The sequence below is a fragment of the Psilocybe cubensis genome, chromosome 8 (genome assembly GCF_017499595.1).
Source record: "Psilocybe cubensis strain MGC-MH-2018 chromosome 8, whole genome shotgun sequence".
In the NCBI taxonomy this organism is placed as follows: domain Eukaryota; kingdom Fungi; phylum Basidiomycota; class Agaricomycetes; order Agaricales; family Agrocybaceae; genus Psilocybe; species Psilocybe cubensis.
The window spans coordinates 1,385,685-1,407,673 of NC_063006.1; the positions used below are offsets into that span (position 1 = coordinate 1,385,685).

General features: G+C 48.3%; 6 protein-coding genes across 6 annotated transcripts; 2 read left to right on the forward strand and 4 right to left on the reverse strand.

Moving 5' to 3' along the window:
- Window positions 1–304: 304 nt before the first annotated feature.
- JR316_0008947 (uncharacterized protein) lies at window positions 305–813 on the reverse strand (the record flags this gene model as incomplete). Its single annotated transcript, XM_047894658.1, has 2 exons — window positions 305–587; window positions 638–813. The coding sequence occupies 2 exons, from the start codon at window positions 811–813 to the stop codon at window positions 305–307; spliced, it is 459 nt and encodes a 152-aa protein (XP_047746117.1).
- A 1,602-nt stretch (window positions 814–2,415) lies between these two features.
- Window positions 2,416–5,524, reverse strand: JR316_0008948 (uncharacterized protein; the record flags this gene model as incomplete). The annotated part of the gene is made up of 9 exons (XM_047894659.1): window positions 2,416–3,081; window positions 3,134–3,643; window positions 3,707–3,814; window positions 3,875–3,961; window positions 4,027–4,062; window positions 4,113–4,436; window positions 4,488–4,956; window positions 5,021–5,040; window positions 5,450–5,524. The coding sequence occupies 9 exons, from the start codon at window positions 5,522–5,524 to the stop codon at window positions 2,416–2,418; spliced, it is 2,295 nt and encodes a 764-aa protein (XP_047746118.1).
- Window positions 5,525–6,403: 879 nt separating this feature from the next.
- JR316_0008949 (uncharacterized protein) lies at window positions 6,404–9,339 on the reverse strand (the record flags this gene model as incomplete). Its single annotated transcript, XM_047894660.1, has 2 exons — window positions 6,404–8,922; window positions 8,982–9,339. The coding sequence occupies 2 exons, from the start codon at window positions 9,337–9,339 to the stop codon at window positions 6,404–6,406; spliced, it is 2,877 nt and encodes a 958-aa protein (XP_047746119.1).
- A 546-nt stretch (window positions 9,340–9,885) lies between these two features.
- On the reverse strand, window positions 9,886–12,641 carry JR316_0008950 (GTPase-activating protein S23; the record flags this gene model as incomplete). The annotated part of the gene is made up of 9 exons (XM_047894661.1): window positions 9,886–9,909; window positions 9,968–10,177; window positions 10,237–10,504; window positions 10,574–11,151; window positions 11,213–11,452; window positions 11,505–11,978; window positions 12,033–12,327; window positions 12,381–12,552; window positions 12,608–12,641. The coding sequence occupies 9 exons, from the start codon at window positions 12,639–12,641 to the stop codon at window positions 9,886–9,888; spliced, it is 2,295 nt and encodes a 764-aa protein (XP_047746120.1).
- A 2,824-nt stretch (window positions 12,642–15,465) lies between these two features.
- Window positions 15,466–16,279, forward strand: JR316_0008951 (uncharacterized protein; the record flags this gene model as incomplete). The annotated part of the gene is made up of 3 exons (XM_047894662.1): window positions 15,466–15,572; window positions 15,624–15,728; window positions 15,778–16,279. The coding sequence occupies 3 exons, from the start codon at window positions 15,466–15,468 to the stop codon at window positions 16,277–16,279; spliced, it is 714 nt and encodes a 237-aa protein (XP_047746121.1).
- A 789-nt stretch (window positions 16,280–17,068) lies between these two features.
- On the forward strand, window positions 17,069–21,957 carry JR316_0008952 (Condensin complex subunit 3; the record flags this gene model as incomplete). Its single annotated transcript, XM_047894663.1, has 20 exons — window positions 17,069–17,390; window positions 17,477–17,633; window positions 17,737–17,925; window positions 17,982–18,496; window positions 18,555–18,893; window positions 18,952–19,118; window positions 19,181–19,336; window positions 19,392–19,520; window positions 19,581–19,721; window positions 19,777–19,899; window positions 19,957–20,088; window positions 20,153–20,283; window positions 20,339–20,421; window positions 20,478–20,587; window positions 20,670–21,094; window positions 21,156–21,209; window positions 21,261–21,359; window positions 21,414–21,512; window positions 21,565–21,639; window positions 21,699–21,957. 20 exons carry the CDS (start codon window positions 17,069–17,071, stop codon window positions 21,955–21,957), a joined length of 3,705 nt encoding a protein of 1,234 aa, XP_047746122.1.
- Between the last annotated feature and the right edge of the window lie 32 nt (window positions 21,958–21,989).

A 21,989-nucleotide genomic window follows, 5' to 3' on the forward strand; every position in this document is an offset into this window, starting at 1 on the left:
CAAAAGGTTGTCAAGTAGTTCATGACATATGACATACCTCGTATGATCAGGGCTTGACTGTACTACCTTCTACTATATGGGTGGCCAAAGTCCAGACATGGAACTGGAACCGATTCAAATCTGATGCTACGATATTAATGACTTGCGTTTTCGAATGAATATCTCCCAACGTACGTATCATCATCGGGCAGATGGTGAAATTCCGGCCACGTATACTGTGTATCTGCGGGCTCTCTCTGACGGACAGCGAAACTGGATGTAAAGCTTAGACCACAAAGGCAGAAAAACGGTAGAGAATGAATACTCACTTTTCTGGAAGGGGCAGGTCCATACTCCGAAGAACCGCTAAAGAGCGTAGTTCATTCCCAATGGCATGGTAATCCAATGATGTCAACTTTTCAAGTGAGTAGATTAACGAAGCTTGTAGGTACTCGAGAATGATCGCTGCACAAACCTCAAATTGACGCTCAATCAGCAGCAGATTATTTTCAAGTCGAGCAAGTGCCGCCGCGTCTATAGATTCAGCAAAGAACGCGTTAAACGCCCCATCCAAGGCATCGTGTAATCTCTTTAAATTCAGTTCCATACTACGCGCTTCAGTATCATTACAGAAGCCTGATCAAAGCCATTGACTTACACATGCAATTCATGCAGATATTCTGCGCGTATATCCTCCTCTAATTCTGCTTGCATGACTCCGTCGCGAAATGATGTTGTAAATCTTTGAAGTTTAGCAATCTGGGCCATTTTGAGGTTACGGTAAGCCATTTTTTGTTCGATAAAGATCTCAATTTGGCGCGATGAAGTTGTCATGGTGCGTAATAAGGATCGGTATAGCGTTATCAGTTTGATGTAGACACAATATTACGAACAGAAATGTTTCTTTTATACAATCTATGGGTAATCAATGACTTCTACATAGGTTCTCCACCATCCGCGATCGGCATCGAAGCCACTCATCAATAGAATAGAGCTAGGGGCAACAAAATTGTGGGCGACAGCATTGTGGGCGACAGAGTTGTGGGCGACAGAGTTGTGGGCGACGATATTGTGTGCATATTGTGGGCGGAAAGCATTGTGGGCAGAGTTGTGGGCGACAACATTGTGGACAGAGCTGTGATTGTGGGCAGCGTTGTGGGCGACGGTAGAGCTGAATAAGCGCCCATTTCGGCTCAGCACCGCCGGCAATCCTTTCCGCACTGGCAAGAATCGACCCGATATTCATAAATTTGCGATGTGAGCAGTTTTAGAAAAGAGACTGTCCTGGACACTCACACATAGACAGTGACTAGTGACGGGTCATATCGCCTGTCGCCTGTGATACCAGGCTATGATCCTGAAAGTCTTCACCCTTCGTCGTGCAACCTCATGGTCTATGCCTTCATCAGGCTAAAATTATCTTCGGAAAGTGCATCACGCGGAGCATGGCCCAAAACGAAGTCTTTTCTGCGGCGCTGAAACAAGAAGTAAAGAAGATGAAGCTCTTAAGGGGTGACGCATAGCCACGTACATCGTGTCGCGATTCGATTTTAACATGGAAATCGAATTCCTCAGAATGACTAGGTGTCGAACAGGATCCGGGTCAGGCTGGTGGGTAATCTGCCTGGACGGAGACGAGAATCTAATGATGGATTTGGCCCGAGTACCTGGAAATTCGCGTGCAACCGAAGGTCCATGGTCCAGAGGATCTCCAATAAACCTCTTATGGGGATGGGGAAACCTTCGAATCCAACTCGAACCACCGTGGATACCCAAAGCGAAGCGGTGACATGGTTTGTATCTCGGTGTCAATCCCGCGACTCAGTCAAGGGCCGGCACCCGGTGCTGATTGGATGTTTTAGCTGTTGACAGAACAATGGAAAGCGAGCAGAAGTCCAGATCAAGATGGAGTAGAAGTCAGGAAAAAACATGAGGTCCGCCGGAAGCGTTGGCCCCTTTTTTTGCGTGGGAGTTCAATATTATCGATGAACCATGAGAGACTTTGTCGCAGAAAGAGGGGGGTTAACAAGTGAACGCGCAATGAAAACTGATGCGTAGTTAACGAACGAACAGATCAATTGATAAAATACTGGTCCTTGATTAGTTTGGATACACTAGCGTGATGTCAACAAGCCAACAACTTGAATCACACAAAAAATGAAGAAGAGAAGGCATCGAGCATCAAAAATACCATTGGGGAATGAGCAAAACGAAACAGATATTATACGTGAATTAAGAGAAACATTGTGCGCACAGATATTAGCGCGGTAATATGATAGAATATAGCTATAGTAAGTACTACAGATGTGCATTGTCCCAGTGAGTAGAATTGCGAAGATACAAATCAGAAAAAACAGAAAGCAGGGCGACAGCGAAAACAGAAACAAAAAACGAAGAAAACAGATCAAAAAACAAAAATGCAATGAGAGAAATAATTTATGCGAAGCGACCAAACCTAAACATTATCGCAATTGAAGACAAGAATTTTGCACATATTCTTGTCTTCACTTCAACGGTGTTCCTATTATTCCTTGTGTCGTCCCCGGCGACATCCGTGTCTGAGTCTTCTTCATCGCCGTCCTCGAGATTAGGAAGAGCAAATGTCACCTTTTTTTTAGAGCGATTTGAAGAGGCGGATGACGGTGAAGGTCGACGAAGGGCACTATAAAGTGGCCCATTTTTCATCTCGTTAACACGATTCTCGAAGGCCCGGGCGCGATCTGAGGAAGAGTAGTCCGAGACATGGTCCCTTGAGATAATTTCCAATGGCTCATTGGGAAAGAGAGTATTGGACAGAGACGAGGTGGGCGGCAGGCAGGGAGGGGATGGTGCACGGGCATCTCGTACAAACCTCTTCATCGAAGCTTTACTGGTAGACATTTTAAACTTTGATGTAGACTTTGAAGGCGACGAGTTTGATTTCTTCTTGGACGGTTTGTTAGAAGGAACCTTGCCGTTGTTGTGGGTGGAGGACGAAGCGGAGAGGTCGTCGGCCCGGACGCGCTTTGATGGTCTCTCAATGGCATCGTCAGAATCCGAGTCATCGGAGACGCGCATCCTTCGTTTTCCAAGAGAATTGGCAGAGAGCCTTGCCAATCTTTCCTACTAAGAAGTTGAATGACAAACAAGAAATGAGCATAGAGCTCGGACTTACATTTTCTGCCCTTTTCATTTCTTCATGAAGTTTGCGCACGGCGGGCGTTCCATATACGTGCGAATTTGTAGGCCGTTGGGGGGGAACAGACTTCTTGGGGAGGGTAGCAGGTAGGGGAGCTGGCTTAAAGGAGCGGCGGGATAACATGAGTGTGTTCATGGGCGACGTCGACAGGACTCGCAGACTTCTTTGCAGGTAGGCAAACTTGGAAGGACCCATTGAAGCCGCAATGGAATAGGGGAACCTCCTTCGGAGGTCACGATCGACGTTTTCGCGATCCATCATCCTCTTGTATTCACGCTGCGCTGCACTCATGCCCTTCTCAATAGGCTGACTCGGAGTCGGCTCAGACGGAGGAAGGGTTGCCGCTGAAGATGCGACGGTTGGCGGCGTCGCGGTGGGTGGCCTTGGAAGCGCTGGAATTGAGTTCCAGAACCTGGTTGCCCGCTCCAGCCGGCCTTCTAGTGAAGCTTCCCACATAGTCGCCATCTGCGCCTCGTATTGCTGTCGCTGTAGATAGGACAACAGTCAGCGAAGCTAGAACATCGACAAAATACAAATAAAAACGCCCACCTCTAGCAGCCTGATTTGTTGTTGTCTGTACAGTTCCTCGTACAAGATCTGTTGTTGATGTTGGTGCTCCTGCTGTTGTATCATTTGTTGTTGCAGAAGGTACCGTTGCTGCAATATTTAATTTAGTTTTATATGAATATATGCAAATAAATCGACGATGATACTCACCGCTTGGATCCACACGGCCTCTCCGAAATTCCCCTCAGGGATCTCCACCCCAGATCCAAAGATCTGCTCACAGGTGTATCCCTCATCCTGTACATAGTTGTTAATCATCCAAAACACATCAAAACTGTGAATAATCTTAATGTGATACATACATCGCACATTGGATAGTCCTCCTCGAGTTCAGGACCCTATTACATGCCCGTTGTTAAAAAAGAAGTAAAAAAAAAGTCAGACATACAATCATTGGGATGTCGCCCAACTCAGAAGCTACTTCCATTGGCAAGTCGTCATTGTCAAGCAGGAAATGGGGGACACTTTCCTGCTGAGGAAATGAGGTTTGTCCTGGAGATGGCCCCTGCTCCCACTGATGATTTGAGGTCGATGCAATATTTGATGATGGAAGAATGGGGATTGGATCTTGTACTCCTCGGTGCGAAGAATCAGAGGTCGAGGCAGGTGGTTCGTTGAAATCTAGAAGGCCAGACATTGTATGGGGATCCTGCCACCATGAAGAACTTGAAGACTCAGGCTCTTGTGGTGCAGCCCGACCTAAACTGGACCACTGTGAACTATTAGCATCATGAGTAAACTTAGGTCTACACGAGGGACCTACAAGCGAAGCCTGATCTTGATATATATCTTCCTGATCCGCTGTGACGCTCACCGACGGCAGCCGCGAAGGCCCAGCGAGCGATTCCTGAGTTTCGAACGCGGGATCTAGTGAGAATACGCGGTGGGAGCGGTTTTGCGAGAGCCCGGGGATTTGGACGTCGTCTTCGGCTTCCGAATATTGTGGCGAATGGATAGTAGGGATGACTGGAGGCGGGGGATCCATATCGCGCGCCTTTCCCTTCCCTTTGATATCCGCTGCAACATCACTCAAAAGGTCCTCTGCCGCTTGCCATGCACTGGGATCCGGTGTTGGACCTTCAGTCGGAAGGGTGTGTTGAATCGGATCGCGTTCCGACTGTTGAGTGGCGCTGGCGTATAAATCTTCTTCGTCCTGTTCATCCTCCTGCTGCGTCGTGCTATCGCGTGGTATCGGGGCCGCGGTGGTTTCATCGTCACTGATATAATCATCGCTGCCCAGATTGAAGGATTAGCACAAATTGAAGGCTAAATTGCAGCAAACAAAATCAAACGCACAGGCCGTCAGCATCTGTGGCCTGCATGGAATAGCTTGTTGTCATTTTAAAATATGTGATGCGCGGTGAGAAAAGAATAAAAGGTTAGAAAGCGCAGGAAAGCAAGGTGAAAACGCGACACAAGATGGTGGTCGATGATTAAGAGAGTATAACAACGCGCTTTCCTTTGTCGGATTGTGAAAGCAAAGAGAAAATGTCACTATGCCACTTTTCGCAGGGGCCTAAAGAGGCGTCATTACACTGACTCAGAACAATGTGCCACGGGCCATTGGTTGTGTGTATCCTTGGGAAACTCACTCATGGAACGCGTGTTTGTCGGCCATTTGACACGGTATACTTGTTCCCGGCATATCATTAGAAGCCCAGCCTCAAATCATAGGACTCGCAGAAGCCTAGATAAGAGTAAGTGCCACTCCGGTAACGGACTTACCTTCTTTTCATTGTTCTTCCGTGAACGAAACTGAACAAACGGACAACTCGACAACTCACAACTCCATAATGACATCACGTGACTTATCAAAGGATTAGCTTCCGCGGTGGCGATGCGCTGGCATTTTTGTCAGGAACGCTACGTAAGGACTACATAAAGGCAGCTAATCTATTCGTGTCGTATGTATTTATTGCAAGCAATACAGTACGGTGCATTCACAGTGTACACCCGAGATCGAAATGACAGTTAATGTGACCAAACCGTGATGATCAAAAGAATGACCCATTTTACCAAAACAAATTGAAAATATGTTAGTGCCTTACAACGACAGCTAACGCAACTTCTAAATACAATAGATAGACCGACTAATGATGTAAATATTAGTGTTTATTATTTCACTACACCCGATTATTCTTAATGGCGAAAGATAAAATGATGCAAATAGATCTGATGTTGGTGGTACTACAGAGTGAGAATGAAGAAAAAAAATGCTGGTGGATTGCATATGGGATGAGTTTGTTGTACAGATTGAGAGAGAAGAAGAAAAACAGCAAGTCCAAAACACCGAAGTGCACTGAGAAATACCTATGCGACCTATGCCAGGGACAAGAAAAAAAGAGGATTCATGATCAACCGTGAACGGAAACCAAATGACCAAAGTACAGCACAAGCAACCAAGCCAAAAAGAAAGAGGAAAAACACCATTCAATCCGATAACCCAGCTACCGGATGTCTGTGTCCAAAGGCACCCTGCACAATGGGCAGGTTTTACTCCTCCTCAACCACCGAGATAGACAGCTTTCATGGAACGAATGCTGGCACAACGACGTCAACGCGCCCATTTCGCCATCCTTGAACTGAAACAAGCAAATGCCACATTTATTCACCGCAACGTCCAAGAGCGACAACTTAAGCTTCACGACGCCCTTGTCGGTAACGCGCCGCCTCTTCACTTCAATACGCGCGATGAGCGAGATATTGTCGCTGGGGTGCCGGGGGGTGCAGATCGGAGTGGACGAAGTCGCGTTGTTGCTGGATGTGATCGTAGGTGTTGTACGGTTGTCGGTTGCACCGCTGTGGTTCGGGCTCGAATTCGGGTTCAATGACAGGTTCGAGTTCGGGTTCGAGGTCGTCGTCGAGGTCAAATCTGTACTGGCTGGCCCAATTATCTCGGAAAGCAGGAGAAGCGTCTGGGGGCTGTTTGAGGCGCGTACCGTTCCACCCGTGGTGACCAGAACTCACATCATAATCAGTACCGTTTGGATCTGCATCTGCCAGTCTGGAAACCAACAAATCCAAATCTGTCAGGTCTGAAAGTACATTATTCGGGGCGCTGCTGTTCTGCTGAATAGCAGCGCCAGGGGAATGACGCGATCCTGACAAGGGGCTTCTTGAGGAGCTGATGTTCAGCATCCTTGGATCCCTCATAAGATTAACTGAGGATGAGGAAGCCTGAGCCTGTACTTGAGCCAATGGGAGGTGCGGCTGGGATGTATACCTCTCAGACGATAAAGGCGTCGAAGAACGGCTCGCTGGAATGGTGTCTAACGTCGTATCCTCCAAGTCAATCAAAAGACCCTCCGGACAGGTGCTAAGCGGGTTATTTCTAAGCGTCAAAGTCGGGTCCGAGGACGCGTATACCGAATCGACAACATGAACACGGTTCGTGTTAGTAGGAACAGACGCACTCGGCGGCGGGCGCGGAAGTGGTCGGCCAGCGTAGTGGTGCCGTGATGGAGTGATAGGTTCCTCCAACGAGTTCGACTTTACCACTTCTGTAGTAACTGACATCGTAGAAGGTCCAGAAGGAGGCGGTGGTGTAGCCATCCTTGACGTCGTAGTTGCAGGTGCAGCGGTGAGTGCGGGTGCAATGCGATGATGGTCTTCGGAGATCGGGTTTGTCAGCAATCTTGGCGAGGTGCCGGCCGAGAGCACAGGCAGGTCTGACAAGATGTCTTCGTCGTTGAATGCAGCGACAGAGCCGTCAAGATCAAACTGATGGTAGAGAGTGGGAGTCATTGGAAGTGGTGTGTCTAAAGCCTTCTGGTACATAGCTGCTTCGGCAGCTGACTGATCCCCCACGAGGCTATGAGTAGTGTTTGTACCCAATCGTAGAGGAGAAGGATGCGCAACCTGTGCGACGTGCTTCAACACCGTGAGTGAAGGCGCAGGAGATGGAGACACGGCGCGGACGCGTACAGACACCAATGGCGGGCCCGAGTTCAGGGAAGTTGTGGATTCAGAGGCCAGGAATGTAGGGCTCCTGTGCGTAGATTCGGAAGCACCAGGTGTCGGGGATCGGTTTCGATGTACAGAACGATCAAGGAAAAGTTGAGATGACCCTTTCCAATCTCTCAGGAATGTTTCCTGGGAAGCCTGTGGCGATGGTATTCTCAGCGTACGCCGTTCTTCCTCTGAGGACTCTGGTACCATTAGCGATCTCTTTGCCCTAGAGGCATCAGACATGTATGGTGTCCCTAATGAAAAGCTCACGCTCTTCGTTGGAGAAGTATCGCCATTGCCATTGGAATGTTGTTGGATTGACTCAATCGCTGACAACAAGCTGCGAGGATGAATAACAGTTTCATTCCCCAATTCATCGACTCCAGCATATGTTTCTTCCTCGACAACTTCCCAAGTTTCAATTGGTTCCGCATTCTGGTGTAGACCATCTGAGTTCTGCTTGCTGCGATCTCTTCTGAAAATTCTTCGCGATAAAGGTTCTCTTTTTCCGGTGTGCGGCGGCGGCGGTGATAGAAGTGGCAACCGAAGGAAAGATGCGGTCGCCAACGATGATGAGCTTCGGAAGAAAATGGAGCGGGAAGTATGGTATGGTGATGTTGGCGAAGGGTGCGCAGACAAAGTTGCGCGATCTTCGTGAACCGGCGAACGTGGAGGAAATATCGTCTTTAATGGGGAGAGCGACAAAAAACGTCGCTTAGGACTGACGGGAATCGGCCCAAAGTCATCATTCTTTGGGTCTGGGTCGATAAGCAAAGGCGTCAAAAGCTTTTTAGCAGATCGTCCCCGTGTGAGGGCATTAATCCCATCACTTAGAGGTTTACTCGCAGAGGAATGGTTCATCAAGGCCGATGATTTATTTGGAAACTCCGTTCCTCGGCGCTTGAGCCAGTCGCTCTTTACTCGTTCCTCCAATGCAGCACCACTCGGGAGGTCGGTAGAACAGACAGGAACCGAATTTCGATCGATAATAAACATCTCGCCTTCAAAATCCACGTCGTTATCGGCACCCTGTGGGTCAGTCGTGACCACTTGCGCTACGGGTTGATCAATCGATTCTCGCGGTTCCTCAACGGGCTGGACAATCGATACTTGTGGTTCTTCTGGTATGTTAGCGGGAATAATCAACGGCAGTGTGGGCGCCAGTGGCAGCGACGTCGTACTAGAGCATACAGAAACTGGGGGCGTAGTCATTGCCTCCTGAAACGAAGGCGGAGGGTAATCAGGTATTCCTACAAGAAAAAAACGCATATAGTAAGCATACATGTCCGTCAAACGATAAAAAGCATACCATTCTGATCTTCAGGGTACGTCCTTCCTGGTATACGAAACCCTCTGCGGACCCCTCTACTTGCCGGCGGAGGGCGCAAACTTCTAGGCCCAGTATTGAATCTCATTTCTTCTTCCTGCCTAGGAGGTCTCTCCGCCCTTGGCTTCGCCTTGGGCTTTTTCCCTTTCCCATGAGGAGCCCCACGATCCGCGTTTTCATTGACATTCGTAGCAGCGGTAGCAGACGTCACGGCGCCTGCCCCTCCTGAGACTGGACTGGATGCATGGACCAGCGTTTGGCCAGACGTGGCCCGCTCCTGACGAGCATCATACACGTACGGCGAGACGGTCGCTGCGCCCGCAACTCGATGAGGAGCCATCGTAAAACAAGGGAATTGCCAGCAATATGCTGGTAGAGGGAAGTAATACAGCAAATAAGACTGTCTCCACCTAGCCCCCGGGAATGAACGACTGCAGGTGACAGAACATGCACCAGCCACGAATTTGCAGCATTGCGCCTCGTTTGGCGCTATTTGTGATATGCCTAAGTTGAGCACAGCGGAAACGAGGATACTTGGGTTTTTAAGGCTCCGCGGCATATGTTTTGGGGTATCTGTAACTGCGCCATTTCAGCTTCTGGGTGAAGGATGGAGCGGATGGCTAAAGAAAGAGAGAGATAGCGCAGAAGGTCGAAACGAGGTCCAATGTTATTGTGGTTACGTCGGCACGTTCATCAAGTCCGATTTTCGACAGCGATGTCATCGATATCGGCACCCGGGCCGTTTTCTTTGTTCTCGACTTGTTTCCTCATCAGAGCCGCGACTTCTAAATCCTTAATGCTAGCAAAAGACGACGAAAACCAATTGTATAAAAGCGGTAAAATATGGAGATACAAAACAAAAAAAAGTAAAGCTTGAATTCCTCGATCAATTCGTCTGGGCACCAACAGCCTATCAAACCGAAAGTCAGCGTTCGATCAAAGTACAACATCGACTCAACAAAACCCACCAAACGTTTCAAGTACTCCATGAAGACTTGCAAGCTGACGTCGTCCGTGAAGATGGCTTGGCCAGCGCCAGCACCTGCTGGTGTGCCGTACATGGTCGCGGACATGTGCGTCGTGGAAGGATTGAGCTTGGAGAGCAGGAAACGCGCTTGACTTCCACCCTGGTCACAGACGATGTATCGAGGAACTGGGAATCGGTCCACGAGCAGATCCTGAAAAGAAATGTTGTCAATCAGTTACATCCTAATAATCGGGATCCATTAAAACTTGCCTGAGCATCAGCAACAGGAACCTCCAACAACTCTTTAAAGTTCTCGTATCCCTCCTGGTCCTGGTATCCTTGTTTCCGCCATTGCGCAACTTGCTCTCCGTGGAAGATAAGAATGTGGAAGAAGGTATCAAGAAGCAAAATGACATCATGTTTGATGGACACACTGTCAAGAAGGACCGGTTGCGGTGGGGTATCAAAGGTATAAGACATAAGCGTTGGTTGAATCATAATCAGGGAATTGTTGACATCTTCTTCGTTAAGAATATGACTACAGAAATAAATTGAAAGGACAAGTCTTAGAAACATATAAATATACATAGAAGTTAAAGAAGCTCACCGATAGAAGGCCGTCTCATCCGGACTGTTATTAAACACCTGCAAGAACTGACTCCTCCTCAAGTGGAACATAAATTGCGGGTAAATGCTGAAGTTATCCGACAACCTGAAGCTCGTTGGGTCTTCTTTTCTATAATCAGCGAATTTCTGGCAAAGCCTGATCAACATGCGATCGACCCAGCGGAGGACGTCCGGTGAGTCGTCGATCTCCGCCTTGAATACCGCGAGCCTCGACATGAGCACAGCAGCCGCTTCCTGGTCGAACGACGCAGCAATACTCGCTGACCCTGCCTCAGCAAAGTTACGCGCGATGGTCGTGACGCGTAGGCGCTGCTGTCCGGAGGAGTGCTGGTAATGCGTGACGAATTGGATGAGACCACGCGAGCCTTGCTGGAGAGGTTGACCGGCAGGAGTGACAGCTTCGAAGTAGACTGCGGTGGATGTACGAGGCGTAATGGCGTTGATCTTCCAGGCGGAGGTCTGGCCAATACCGATCTCGGTCTCGCCCACACACGCAGATTTTTTAGCAGCAGAAATAGCGTGGCCAATGAGACCCGATACTTTGAGTTCTTTGGTGGTCTACGGCACAATACAGAAGTCCGTCAGCGTGCATACAACGTTGGTGAGACTGGTGAAGTACCTGAACATCGAAAGTAGCGTTGAATCCCATTTGAAGGTGGCCCTGATCATCCTTGTTGAAGACACGAAGGAAACTCTGCTTGAAGATAGAGGTGGCGAATGAATCGGACAACACAATAACACCATTGGTTGAGTTGGGAAGAGATTTCATCTCAAGCAAACCAACTTGATCCAAACATCCAGCAAAAAGATCAACAACATGCCCATTGTTTGAAACTCTCTTTGCCAAGCCTTCGTAGAACTAACAACGCGGTAAATACAACAAATACAGTGATATTATTCAATGTACTAACCTTAATCGCGCGTTTGTAATGCTTGACGGTGTCGCGATCAATGTCGTGATGTGAACGAATGGGCTCCTTGAGTTCATTGCTAACTACCATTCCGGGACCTTCGGTGGCAGGTCCTCCCGCAAACAACATGATGCGAGCTCCAGTGTTAGGGTAGGTCGTCTCCAGGAGGCCTACAGCGACACTGAGAGCACCACCAGTGCATCGGAGAGGGCGTTTGTCGTTTGCAACTGGCCAGGGATCACGAGTGAGAGCCTCCAAGATGCCTGTCAATTGGAATTCACACTGTTGGACAGGCATCAAGAAGCGGGCAGCACCGAGCGCGGCTTGGGGCATAGGTTGGCCGGGACGAGGAGCAGCCCTGTTTTGGGAGGAGAGACCAAGCATGTCCTGAATCTGCTTGGGCTGGTATTCTTTGCCACCACGGAACACATAGGACTTGCTGCATTCTGGATACCCAATCTCGTGAACTTGGGTCTGGACGAAAGTCAGTCTTGTCGTGTCAAGCAATCAGTGCAACGTATGACGCACCATGGTCCCGTACGTGATCAAACCCACGAGTGCGTAAGGGGGGATCAAGCTCAAGCTAACTACAATGGCATCCCGCAAAGCCTTCAGGTCGTCATCCTCAAGACACGTGTCGACAACAAACAGGAATATAGGAGGGACTTGGGCGGGTCTGGCAAGGGTGTATTCGATGGTGGTGTATTTGGGCAAAAGTTCCGCCGGCAGATTGGTGTTGGAAATGTCCTTGTAGTGAGGGGGGAATGCATTGCGAGTCAAACAGAAGGGGCAAATCCAAAGCTTTCCGCGGATATCAATTTGGCTGAACGAGAGTTTGAACACGTCCAAAATCGTTATCAGGGAAAGGACACTCACCAATAGGGATTCAAGATTGCGCGGCAAGGCGGTTTGCATGCAACAGGCTCGTAGAGCACAGGTGGCAAATCTTCGCGGATTTTCAGTGGTGTATAGAGAGCCGAAATGGGTACGACGTTCCTGGTCGCCTCTATACGGGATGACGGCCATACATTCCAGGACAACCGGACGCCTGAATTGCGATTGTGAGTCGGAAGAAAAGATTATGAAGAACAAGAAACTCTAACCATCTCGCTCTTCGACATCTTCAAAATTAAGCATGGTATATCAGCTAGTTAAGCCGGCGAATAAAAGGTGTCGCAGACGACCTCGGCGTAGGAGACGTTATAAACACTTGCAGCTCTTTCCAGCCACGTATCATCGTGTCAAAACCCGACCAAACAAATGTTGTCTGCCTCGGTAACTCCCGGCCCGTTACCTTGCTCTACCACTGACTCTGCTCTGAGGCTAAGCACGTCAAGCTGTAAACTGCTCTGTAGCTTGTAAGATTTTCAATGCTCCTGGAAACTGAAATAGAGTTGATTTTTTTTTTACTAAATATTCAACAAGCAATACTTGGTATGTATGTATCTGGCGACTCACCGGATATGATAGTGCAGGATGTTTTCATACTCGGAGCTGGCTTTTGAAAATTGAAGAAGTGAATATTCTTCAAGTTTCGACCTACTTCTTCCGCAAGAGAAGTACAGATAGTAATACGTATATGAAATTGTGGACATGCAGTTAATTTCGGGACTAGGCAACTAAACAACATGATGATCTCTATGCCGCAGCCGTTTGGTGGTGCCTTACGCGTTTAAGCTTCAAATTTTGATACATTTCACTGTTCATTCGCTCATATAAATTTGGGCGACTTCTACATATGTGGTGCCAAATCATTCAGCCTTCATGTTTCTTTTGACGAACCTATAAGAACCCCCGTCTACGATATTAAATCAGACGACAATGTCCTAGTTAGCCTTATCTTTGGTGCCTCCCCTGATAATACAGGCTTGTTTTACATCAGGTTCTATAGTACCGTACCACTGAACCTTCCATTCCAGCATTGCAGTTATAGTATACTAAAGAACTCGAGCAGGCAACCAGCAGGGTGATATTTTGAAGGCAGGTTCCCAACACATGATGTATTTCTTATCTGTTCTCGCTCATATTGGCTCTCGCTCCCATGTTTCCCATAGCATCTTCTTTCATTTTAGGCCCTTTTGTGGATCCACGTGTAGGCCACGACGTTCGAATTAGAGTCAGGAGCAAGTCCCGATATGGTAATTAACGGAGGCATCGTGTCCGCCAAATTGCCCAATCCGGTACTTGGATCGCCTTTGGCGGAAACAAGCACAGCATTCGTGCAATCGCGGCCAGTGGAGTACGTGTAATCGCTACACTGAGGAGAGAGAGACCCGGAATAGGTTTAATTGAGCCAGTATTTCCTTGTTGCGACCAGCAAATGGGTACAGCTCTTGGGCGCGATTGAAGAGTCACTGCACGTTGTGCTTTTTGAGTCTTCGATCGTTCTGTTATCATCTAGCACATTCCAGCGATTACCCGTGTCCCACGAAATCCCATAGCAAATACGTGGTCTATGGACCATCCACGTTGTATAGTTATTAAGTGGCCTATGTGGGAGCTTTTCCAGGGGTAGAACCGGTTCATGTGATGCCAGCAACCATCATCTTTGGATGACACTGTTTTGACATAGTCACCACGCAGAGTTGTTATTTCAAGAAATATGCTTGTATATACACTGGCCTGTCAGGTATATGGCTGAGTTAACAGCTGGCGGCCATATATCCACTGGACCAATAAATAGGGCGGTGTTGATTCAGGAACGATCGACGAATTTTGGCAGGCGTGTTTATCATATCGTTTAAGACTCTTGTTTTTGTATGATATAGACGTGAGGCGCAGAAGATTGCGTTTGCTGTGTATAAAGTTTTACTGACCACCTTTGGTAGAGTATTCTGTAGCATGTGTCATTTTTGCGACGAAGGTCTACCTCAGGTTTTATTAACGATTTGAACCAATGAGAGAAAAGTTGTACAGTCATAATGACCAAAGTTCGGGAGAAATGTCGACAGCGCCCATTTGAGAAAAAGTAGAACAACTTGATGAATCTCAATTAAAGTAAGCCCTCGAGCAGAAAAAGCTTCTAGTCGAGCGATTTGTCACGTATGACTTTTTGTCGCTTGTAGGAAGCAGGTACAAGGTCATATATCGTCTGACTTTTAACCTGGAGTAAATACAATGACCATTCGTCTAAAATGGTTCGACATTATTGTACCGCGATGACTGTGCGTATCAATGTTGTGGAGACTGCAATATTCTGGTCAGCTATGATTCATGGTTCGACGCATCCAACGTAGCCGCGTACTGCGATATACGCCTGCGCATGCAGTATCCGCATTACATTCTAGCAATGAATATAGTGGGATCGTCTTTACGGTGGATGGTGTGAGCTACCACGCAGCTGCGCCGTAGGCTTTTGTAAATGACAGACCCTAGAAAATTAATTGACCGATGAAATACCCCATGATTGCACCCGCGAGCATCGTCATCACGTTTGCCCTGAGATTGATCAAGGAACTGGACGAATAAGGATGGGCTTCTTGGCCGGCCGGTCCTCATCGAGACTTGGGTAGGTCTGAACGCCCAGGAAAGCCCTATATTAGACAGGCTGCTCCCAGTGTCCGCGTTACGTCCCTGACCTGCCCTTCTCATACAGAATACCGCGATATGAACCCATATTTTTGTTCAACCTCATGTCGAGACGACGCACAAGGAGTCCGAGCGGCCTCGCGAGCGTGCGAATACTAGGAGGCGGAGGGCAGTGCTGCGCCGTCTTACAAGGGGCAGATAAGTAATAGCGGAGTTTGTATTTTCTTTCTCTTGCTTTCTTTCCTTCCACATCTTTGGGAGCGGACCTGCCGACCCGTCCTCTCATATACCCTATATAATACCCATTCCTCTCTCTTTCTTTTCTTTCTTCCTTGCCCACCAACTAATCGTATGTTCACCTGTTCACGACGAGCCTGCTCTCTTCGTTTCCTAACCAACCGTTATCGCAGGGAGCCACCATCCGCCACACCCTATGTCTGCTAGGTCTGATTCACCTAAATCCGTGGTCTTCGAGGGCGACGACGACAAAGACATGTTAGAGAGTCTTAGAGGCTTGAGTATAAAAGGTTTTCACGATTGGTACGTCGTCGTTCTTCCCCGTGCTTTCGTTCTCACTGACACCCCCCACAGCACAGAACCCAACGCCAATACGCCGTCGTCCACCAACGCCTCCCTGCCAACTCCTCCAGCTCTTAAGAGCTCACACATCTATCTGGCATCCCCAGAACGCCCATAGTATGTGTGCTTGCATTGCTGCTCCTCATCGCCCTGACCTCTTCATTAGCGTTGGGCACTCTACCTGGTACCCGGAGGAGCGTACCATACCCCCCAATGCCCCTCTCATGAAGGACCTTGACTCCTTCACAGAGGGCACGGGCCAGGGCAGCTTCGACTTCCCGCTTGCGTCCGGACCCGATGAACCCCCCAGGCTCCCCCTCATCTTCCACCCCACTGAAAATTTCGTGGCTGCCGGCGACATATCGCCTACAATTCCCAGCCCGCTGGCATTGGACCTCTTGCCATCTCCTAGCGACCCCACTGATGCGGTGCTTGCCTGGAGAGAGAGCGTTTCAGCTACATCGGAGGAGTTCCCACCGACATCGTCAGACTCTCCCTCCCCTCCCAAAAAGCGTAGAAGGTCCTTCACACAGGACAGCGACAACCAGGAGCGCCGCACTCGGGCCTGGAGTCCCACGATCGACTCGTCGTTTATACCCTACTCTGAAAACCATGAAGACACCCCCGAAGTTCTCGAGTACCGCTCAGAACCCGATGCTCCCGGCTGACCAGTCGCCCCTTCTCCCTCACCATCCTAACTCACTGGCCCCGCTGCCAACCACCGTCTATTAACTCGTTATCATCGTTGGACTCATTTTTTTTGCCACGGCATCTTTGATATGCCCATGATACAACTCAATTCCATTGTGGAAACAAGAACAATCTCCGAGTCGCCGTCGTCGTTCAAGAGTAACGGAATGCCTATCTATTGCCTCATGAGGCTTTCCTCATTTTATGCCCCCAGGAATCTATGCTCAATCCCCTTTCTCATTGTGTTAGAATGATTTGCGACATCTTCCCAACTCTGTCCACTCTCCTCATCGTCTGCCCCCTGATTCGTGCTTTCCTTGGTTCAGTCTTTTCTATTTAGTGTTCTTCTGCTATCCATTACCATTAGGACATTCACTTCCTGGTCATCGACTTTGGTTTTGCGTACATACCCCAAAGATGAGATTGGATAGATTTTTATACTTTTCATTATTCGGCCTCCCCCGCTTGCTCCCCGCATTACTGCATTTTAGGTGCTGTTATTGCTGTTTTCATGTACATCCCCGTATTGGCTAGTTTCCCCGCTTTCCCTCCGCCTGCTCAGAATATGACTCGATTGATCGCTTGCAAAAATATACCCACGAAACTTACTCTCAGTGGTGTGATAAGATAAAGTGTGAAGTAGATTAGATGCAAGCCAAACAAGCTCTAATAACGCGTACACATGACCAAATAAGCTCGATCACGAATTACGATCAACTGAATGTTCTCAGGGTTCAATATCAATTCTCTCCTCACCTCCAATCTCCATGGCGCCGTCCTCGAAGGGTAACCCGAGCAATGTGCTCGAGACGTTGTTCGAGTCGGTCGCCGCCATCTTCGACCAGGTCCAGCTCTCGGTAGCCAACCACAAGAAGAATTGCGTGGCACTGTATAAACTGCACATCAGCACGGTCGACATCAAGGAGCCCGGAAAGCACGGCAAGCGCACCAAGCTCATAGGCGAAAGGACGTTCCAGGATGTGTTTATCGATATGATTAGTCGGGTGTTGGTGGTGAAGAAAGGTCCAGCTACTGCGGATAAGACTATTAAATATGTGGGGGCGTTTATGAAGTATATGAATGAAAAAGGTGTGTGGGCGCGCGAATTATCCTCCTTGTTCTTCATGATTTCACTTGGGGCACCATGACTGAGACATATTTACCAAAAAATTCAGCTATTGAAGCAAGGGTTAAAGCAATAGAGGCTGCGGAAAAGGCAGGCACGACTCTGAGCGACGAAGACGAGGATACACCAACTTCAAGATTCAACTCTCGCATGCTGAAATGGCTATCCCAGGGCTTTGTTGCAAAGAACAAGATCGTACGATTTAGGTGTATCCACGTCATTTCAGAGATGATCTCGCATCTGGGAGATATGGAGCAAGTTTTTCTTCCGGTGTTGCTGTGTAGGCGGCTGACTCATGTTTGTGTGTAGCGAAGACGCGTATAACGAACTACGGGATGGTTTGATTGATCGTCTCAATGATAAAGAAGTATTGGTTCGGACACACGCCACGATCGCGCTTTCCAAGCTGCTGGGAGGCGAAATTACAGAGGAAGTTCCTGAAGCTGAGCAAATCATCGTTCAAACACTACTAGAAACCCTCTCAACTGACCCTGCCGCGTACGTGCCATTTTTCTTATATTAACTTGATATAAACTAACAATGCTGCACGACAGTGAGGTTAGAAGAGCAATCCTTCTCAATATCCCTCTCATGCCATCCACCTTGAGCGCCGTCCTCTCCCGCACGCGCGACGTCGACGCTGTAACACGAAAACTTGTCTATAGCTCAGTCCTTCAAGTCAAATTGGGACATCCACGTCACCTCTCTATAGCTCAGCGAGAACTTGTTGTCAAAGACGGTTTGGGCGACCGCGAGCCGGCTGTCAGAGTTGCCGCGGGCAAACTCGTGACGTCGTGGTACGAGATGGTTCTAGGGGAGGAGACAGAATCCAAGAAAAAGAAGGAGAACGAGGAAGGAAACGAAGGCGTTAAAGAGGAAGAAACAGAGGAAGAGCCTGAAAAGGAGAAAGAAAAGCCAACTTGGGTGGGAGATGACGCTGGTGTGATGAAGGCTTTAGTTCGCTTCTTGGGTCTCTTCGATGTAATAGGCGGAGAGGCCGTTGCTGCTGACGCCGTGCTCTCTGTTTTCACCACGCGACCTGATTTGCCAGATGTTTTCACTTTCTCAGGTGCGTCCGTCCTCCATCCCACTTCAAGCTAAACTGTAGGAATTTAATCCATTTGCAGAGGCTTTCTGGAAGAATTTGACACCTGAATCAGCCACCCTCGCCCGAATTTTTGTCGAACATTGCCACAGTACCGAAAACGAAGCTCGGCTTGAGTCATCCTCTCTACCAGTGGTTACAGCGTTCGCCTTCGTCGCTATGGAAGCCTATAACGGTGTTTTGGGTGTTTTGGAGGAAATTGAAACTGCAAGGCTTCTACAAGCCGGGCAGGAGGAGGAAAATGAAGAACTGGAAGAGGAGCTCGCGAAACGCGAGGTTATTTTGAGTGAACTCCTCAAAATGGCGCTTAAGTTTGACTACGGTGATGAGATTGGACGGAGGAAGGTGTTCACTGTCGTCAGTGAGTGCTTGTCTATTTTTGGGTTTCTTAGAAGCAAACTGAACAAACCAACCCCCAGAGGACATGCTTGCCCATCCCCAACTGCCTCCGGCACTCATTGAACGCTGCCTTGACGTCCTCAAAGAAATCATGCCCTCGGAACGTGATCTGATCCGCGTCATCGTAGAAATAGTGGTTGAACTTCGGGAAGGCGAAGACGACGGCGAAAACGCCGATGAACCTCCTGTACAGTTTTCCTAGCTTTAACTTTTTTCGGTTTGCTGACCTTTTCTTCTTCTGGTCCACAGATCGATGATAATCAGTCTGATGTGTCTCAAGCCACTATTAAGAAGCCTCGGAAGAAAAGTCGTGATGATATGACCCCTGAAGAGCGCACGCGGGCGGATTTGACGGATGTTCGGTGCCTCATGCTATGTATAGCTATGTTGGAGCGCGTGAATGGCGTAAGTAATACTTGAAATCTTTTTTGCACTACGAATTGTGTTAACTTTGATGTAGACTTTTGAGGACAATTCCACCCTTGAAGGTATACTAGGCGACCTCATCATTCCATGTGTGAAGAGGAAGGAGCTCGCGATGAGGGAAAAGGCGCTTGTCAGTCTTGGGTTGTGCTGCCTGATTGCCAAGGTATGGTTCATTACGTTTATACCCCAGTGGAATATCGATATTCATTTCTCGCATCCGTAGAATATGGCTTTGAGCTCTTTCCAACTTTTCCTCAGCCAAGCGCAGAACGCGCCCACGGAGCTGAAAATTCAGGTGCTGAAGATTATCATGGACCTTTTGATCATGTATGATCAAGAATTCTTTGGCCGCTCGGAAGAGACGGTAAGTACATTACCTTACCGTATATCTAGGGGCACTTTTCTCACAATCATGTTAGGCCAAACAAATTGTGGATTTCTTATTGCAGATTCTTGAAACTGAGGAATCTGCCGAAGCTCAAGCCGTCATTGTGACTGGCTTATGCAAACTTCTTCTCCCAGGGATAATTACTGAAACCAGGGTGATAATCTCAAATAAATCATCGCTGAGCCCACTCTCTTATACTTATTATATTTAGGTTCTGACCTCGCTCGCGCTGGTGTATATCTCACCTGCTACCTATGAAAACCAAGAACTTCGTCAATGCCTATCTTATTTCTTCCCCGTCTACTCATACTCCGTGGCTGCCAACCAAATTAGAATGTCTTCCGTACGTGGTCTGCTTGCTGAATTATTTCAAAATTGTGGCTTAACCTTCGAATTAATGTTGATAGGTCTTCATGGCGACATTCGACCTCGCGCTTCGTATGCATGAAGAACTTGATGATGACCAGGAAATGATATCGCCCTATCAGTTCGGCCTCCTGATGATTGACTGGACGGACCCGCAGAAATCTGTCGGAATGTATGCTGCCTTTTCTACATTCCCTTTTCTCCAAGCCTAACATACTTCGTTTCAGTAAAAATGAGGAGACTATGCACCTGCCCCATGTTAACCTTGCAGTGGAAATTTTGGTCGCCCTTTACGATACTGATCGCACAGGTACGATGTTTCCCAAGCGTGCGCGTGATCCCACTTATCTTATCTCTTTTTCGTAGTTGATGTGCAGAAAATGCTGTGTCAGCTTTTGGGCCAGCTGCAGATTGGACCTGGATTGGACAATCGCTCAATTCATAAACTCAATATCCTGCTTTCCAACCACGAAGAGGTTCGTATTTGTTTCCTACTATCAGCATGAACTACGAGCTATGATCTGACGACTCCCCTTCTGTCCACTCTACCTATACTAGCAAGCACCCTTTGAAAATGTAGCCGTCGAGAAGATCTTTGACCGCTTCAAAAACAAGTTCACGACCATGTTCGAGAAGGAGCTGAAAGAGATCGATCCACTGCAGTACGCAGATGACGAATTTATAGATCTGTACCAGCGCATTGGCGTCGATGCTCCTGAGCAAGGATACGATGGCAAGGTCCGCTTCCGCTCGAAAAATAAACGGGGAGCTTTAATGGTTGAGGAGGAGGATGAAGACGATGAGGAGGAGGAGGAAGGTGATGAAGAGGAAGAGGTTGACGAGGATGAGGAGGAGGAGGCGGCAGAGGAGGAGGTTGGTGGTAATGAGGCGGCAGAACAAGAAGCGGCCGTTGTGGCGGAAGATGAAGATGCTGTCCAGGCTCCAACAGAGGAAGATCAGGCTACTGATAAAGCAGAAGAAAGGTTGGTTACATACCTCACAATTTGCTATGGTGCACTGAACAATCTTTTGCAATTTTTGTAGCGAGGCTAATAACGAAGAGCCTGAGGAAGCACATGACGAGGAAAGTCCCGCAAAGTGAGTTGTTGGATTGTTCGTTATATTATTTGTCTGTAACACTGTCTGCAGTTCTCCAACGCCGCCTCCCAAGCGAACTCGCAAACCGCCTGCTCGTAAAGCTGCCGCCAAACCCAAAGGGAAAGCTGGATCGCGTAGCCGTAAAGCAGCGTAAGTCCACCGACCCACCACGTGAACCTAGTCGATTATTAACGTCATGGACAGTGCGGTCCCAGAAGAGACCGAATCCCTGAAGTCTGATGAAGAAAATATTCCCCCTCCTGTGGAAGTCGTCGCTACGCCTAAAAAGAAGAAGGGTGTAAAGTTAGTTCTTTTCGCTTGTACTTAGACTTGTTCTGATTGTTTTTGGTTGTAGGAGAGCACATACGCCGGGTTCTGGCCAAGTTACCTCTCCCGGTAATCGCAAAAGGACAAGGGTTAAAGCTCCTCTGTACGTCTTTTCATCCAAATGCACCCATAGAAGCACTCACAATAGTTACATGGTAATAGAAAATCGACCAAGGAAGTGACGTCGGAAGAAGAATACGACAGCCCCTCTCCCAGCCCCGCAAAGCCTCCCGCGCGACAAACAAGAAATGGCAAAGGCAAAGGTCGACTCGTCCCAATCAAAGAGCCCACGCCTCAGATAAGCTCGGACGAGGAAGAAGCAGACGAGGTAGCGGATACACTAGCCAGTCCGATGTTGACACCCACTCGCGCGACCGCAACCGCAGCCTCCTCTGACGACTTTGGTGGATACTCTGATTAAGGCTATACAGATGCCCCCTTTGTTGCTTTTTT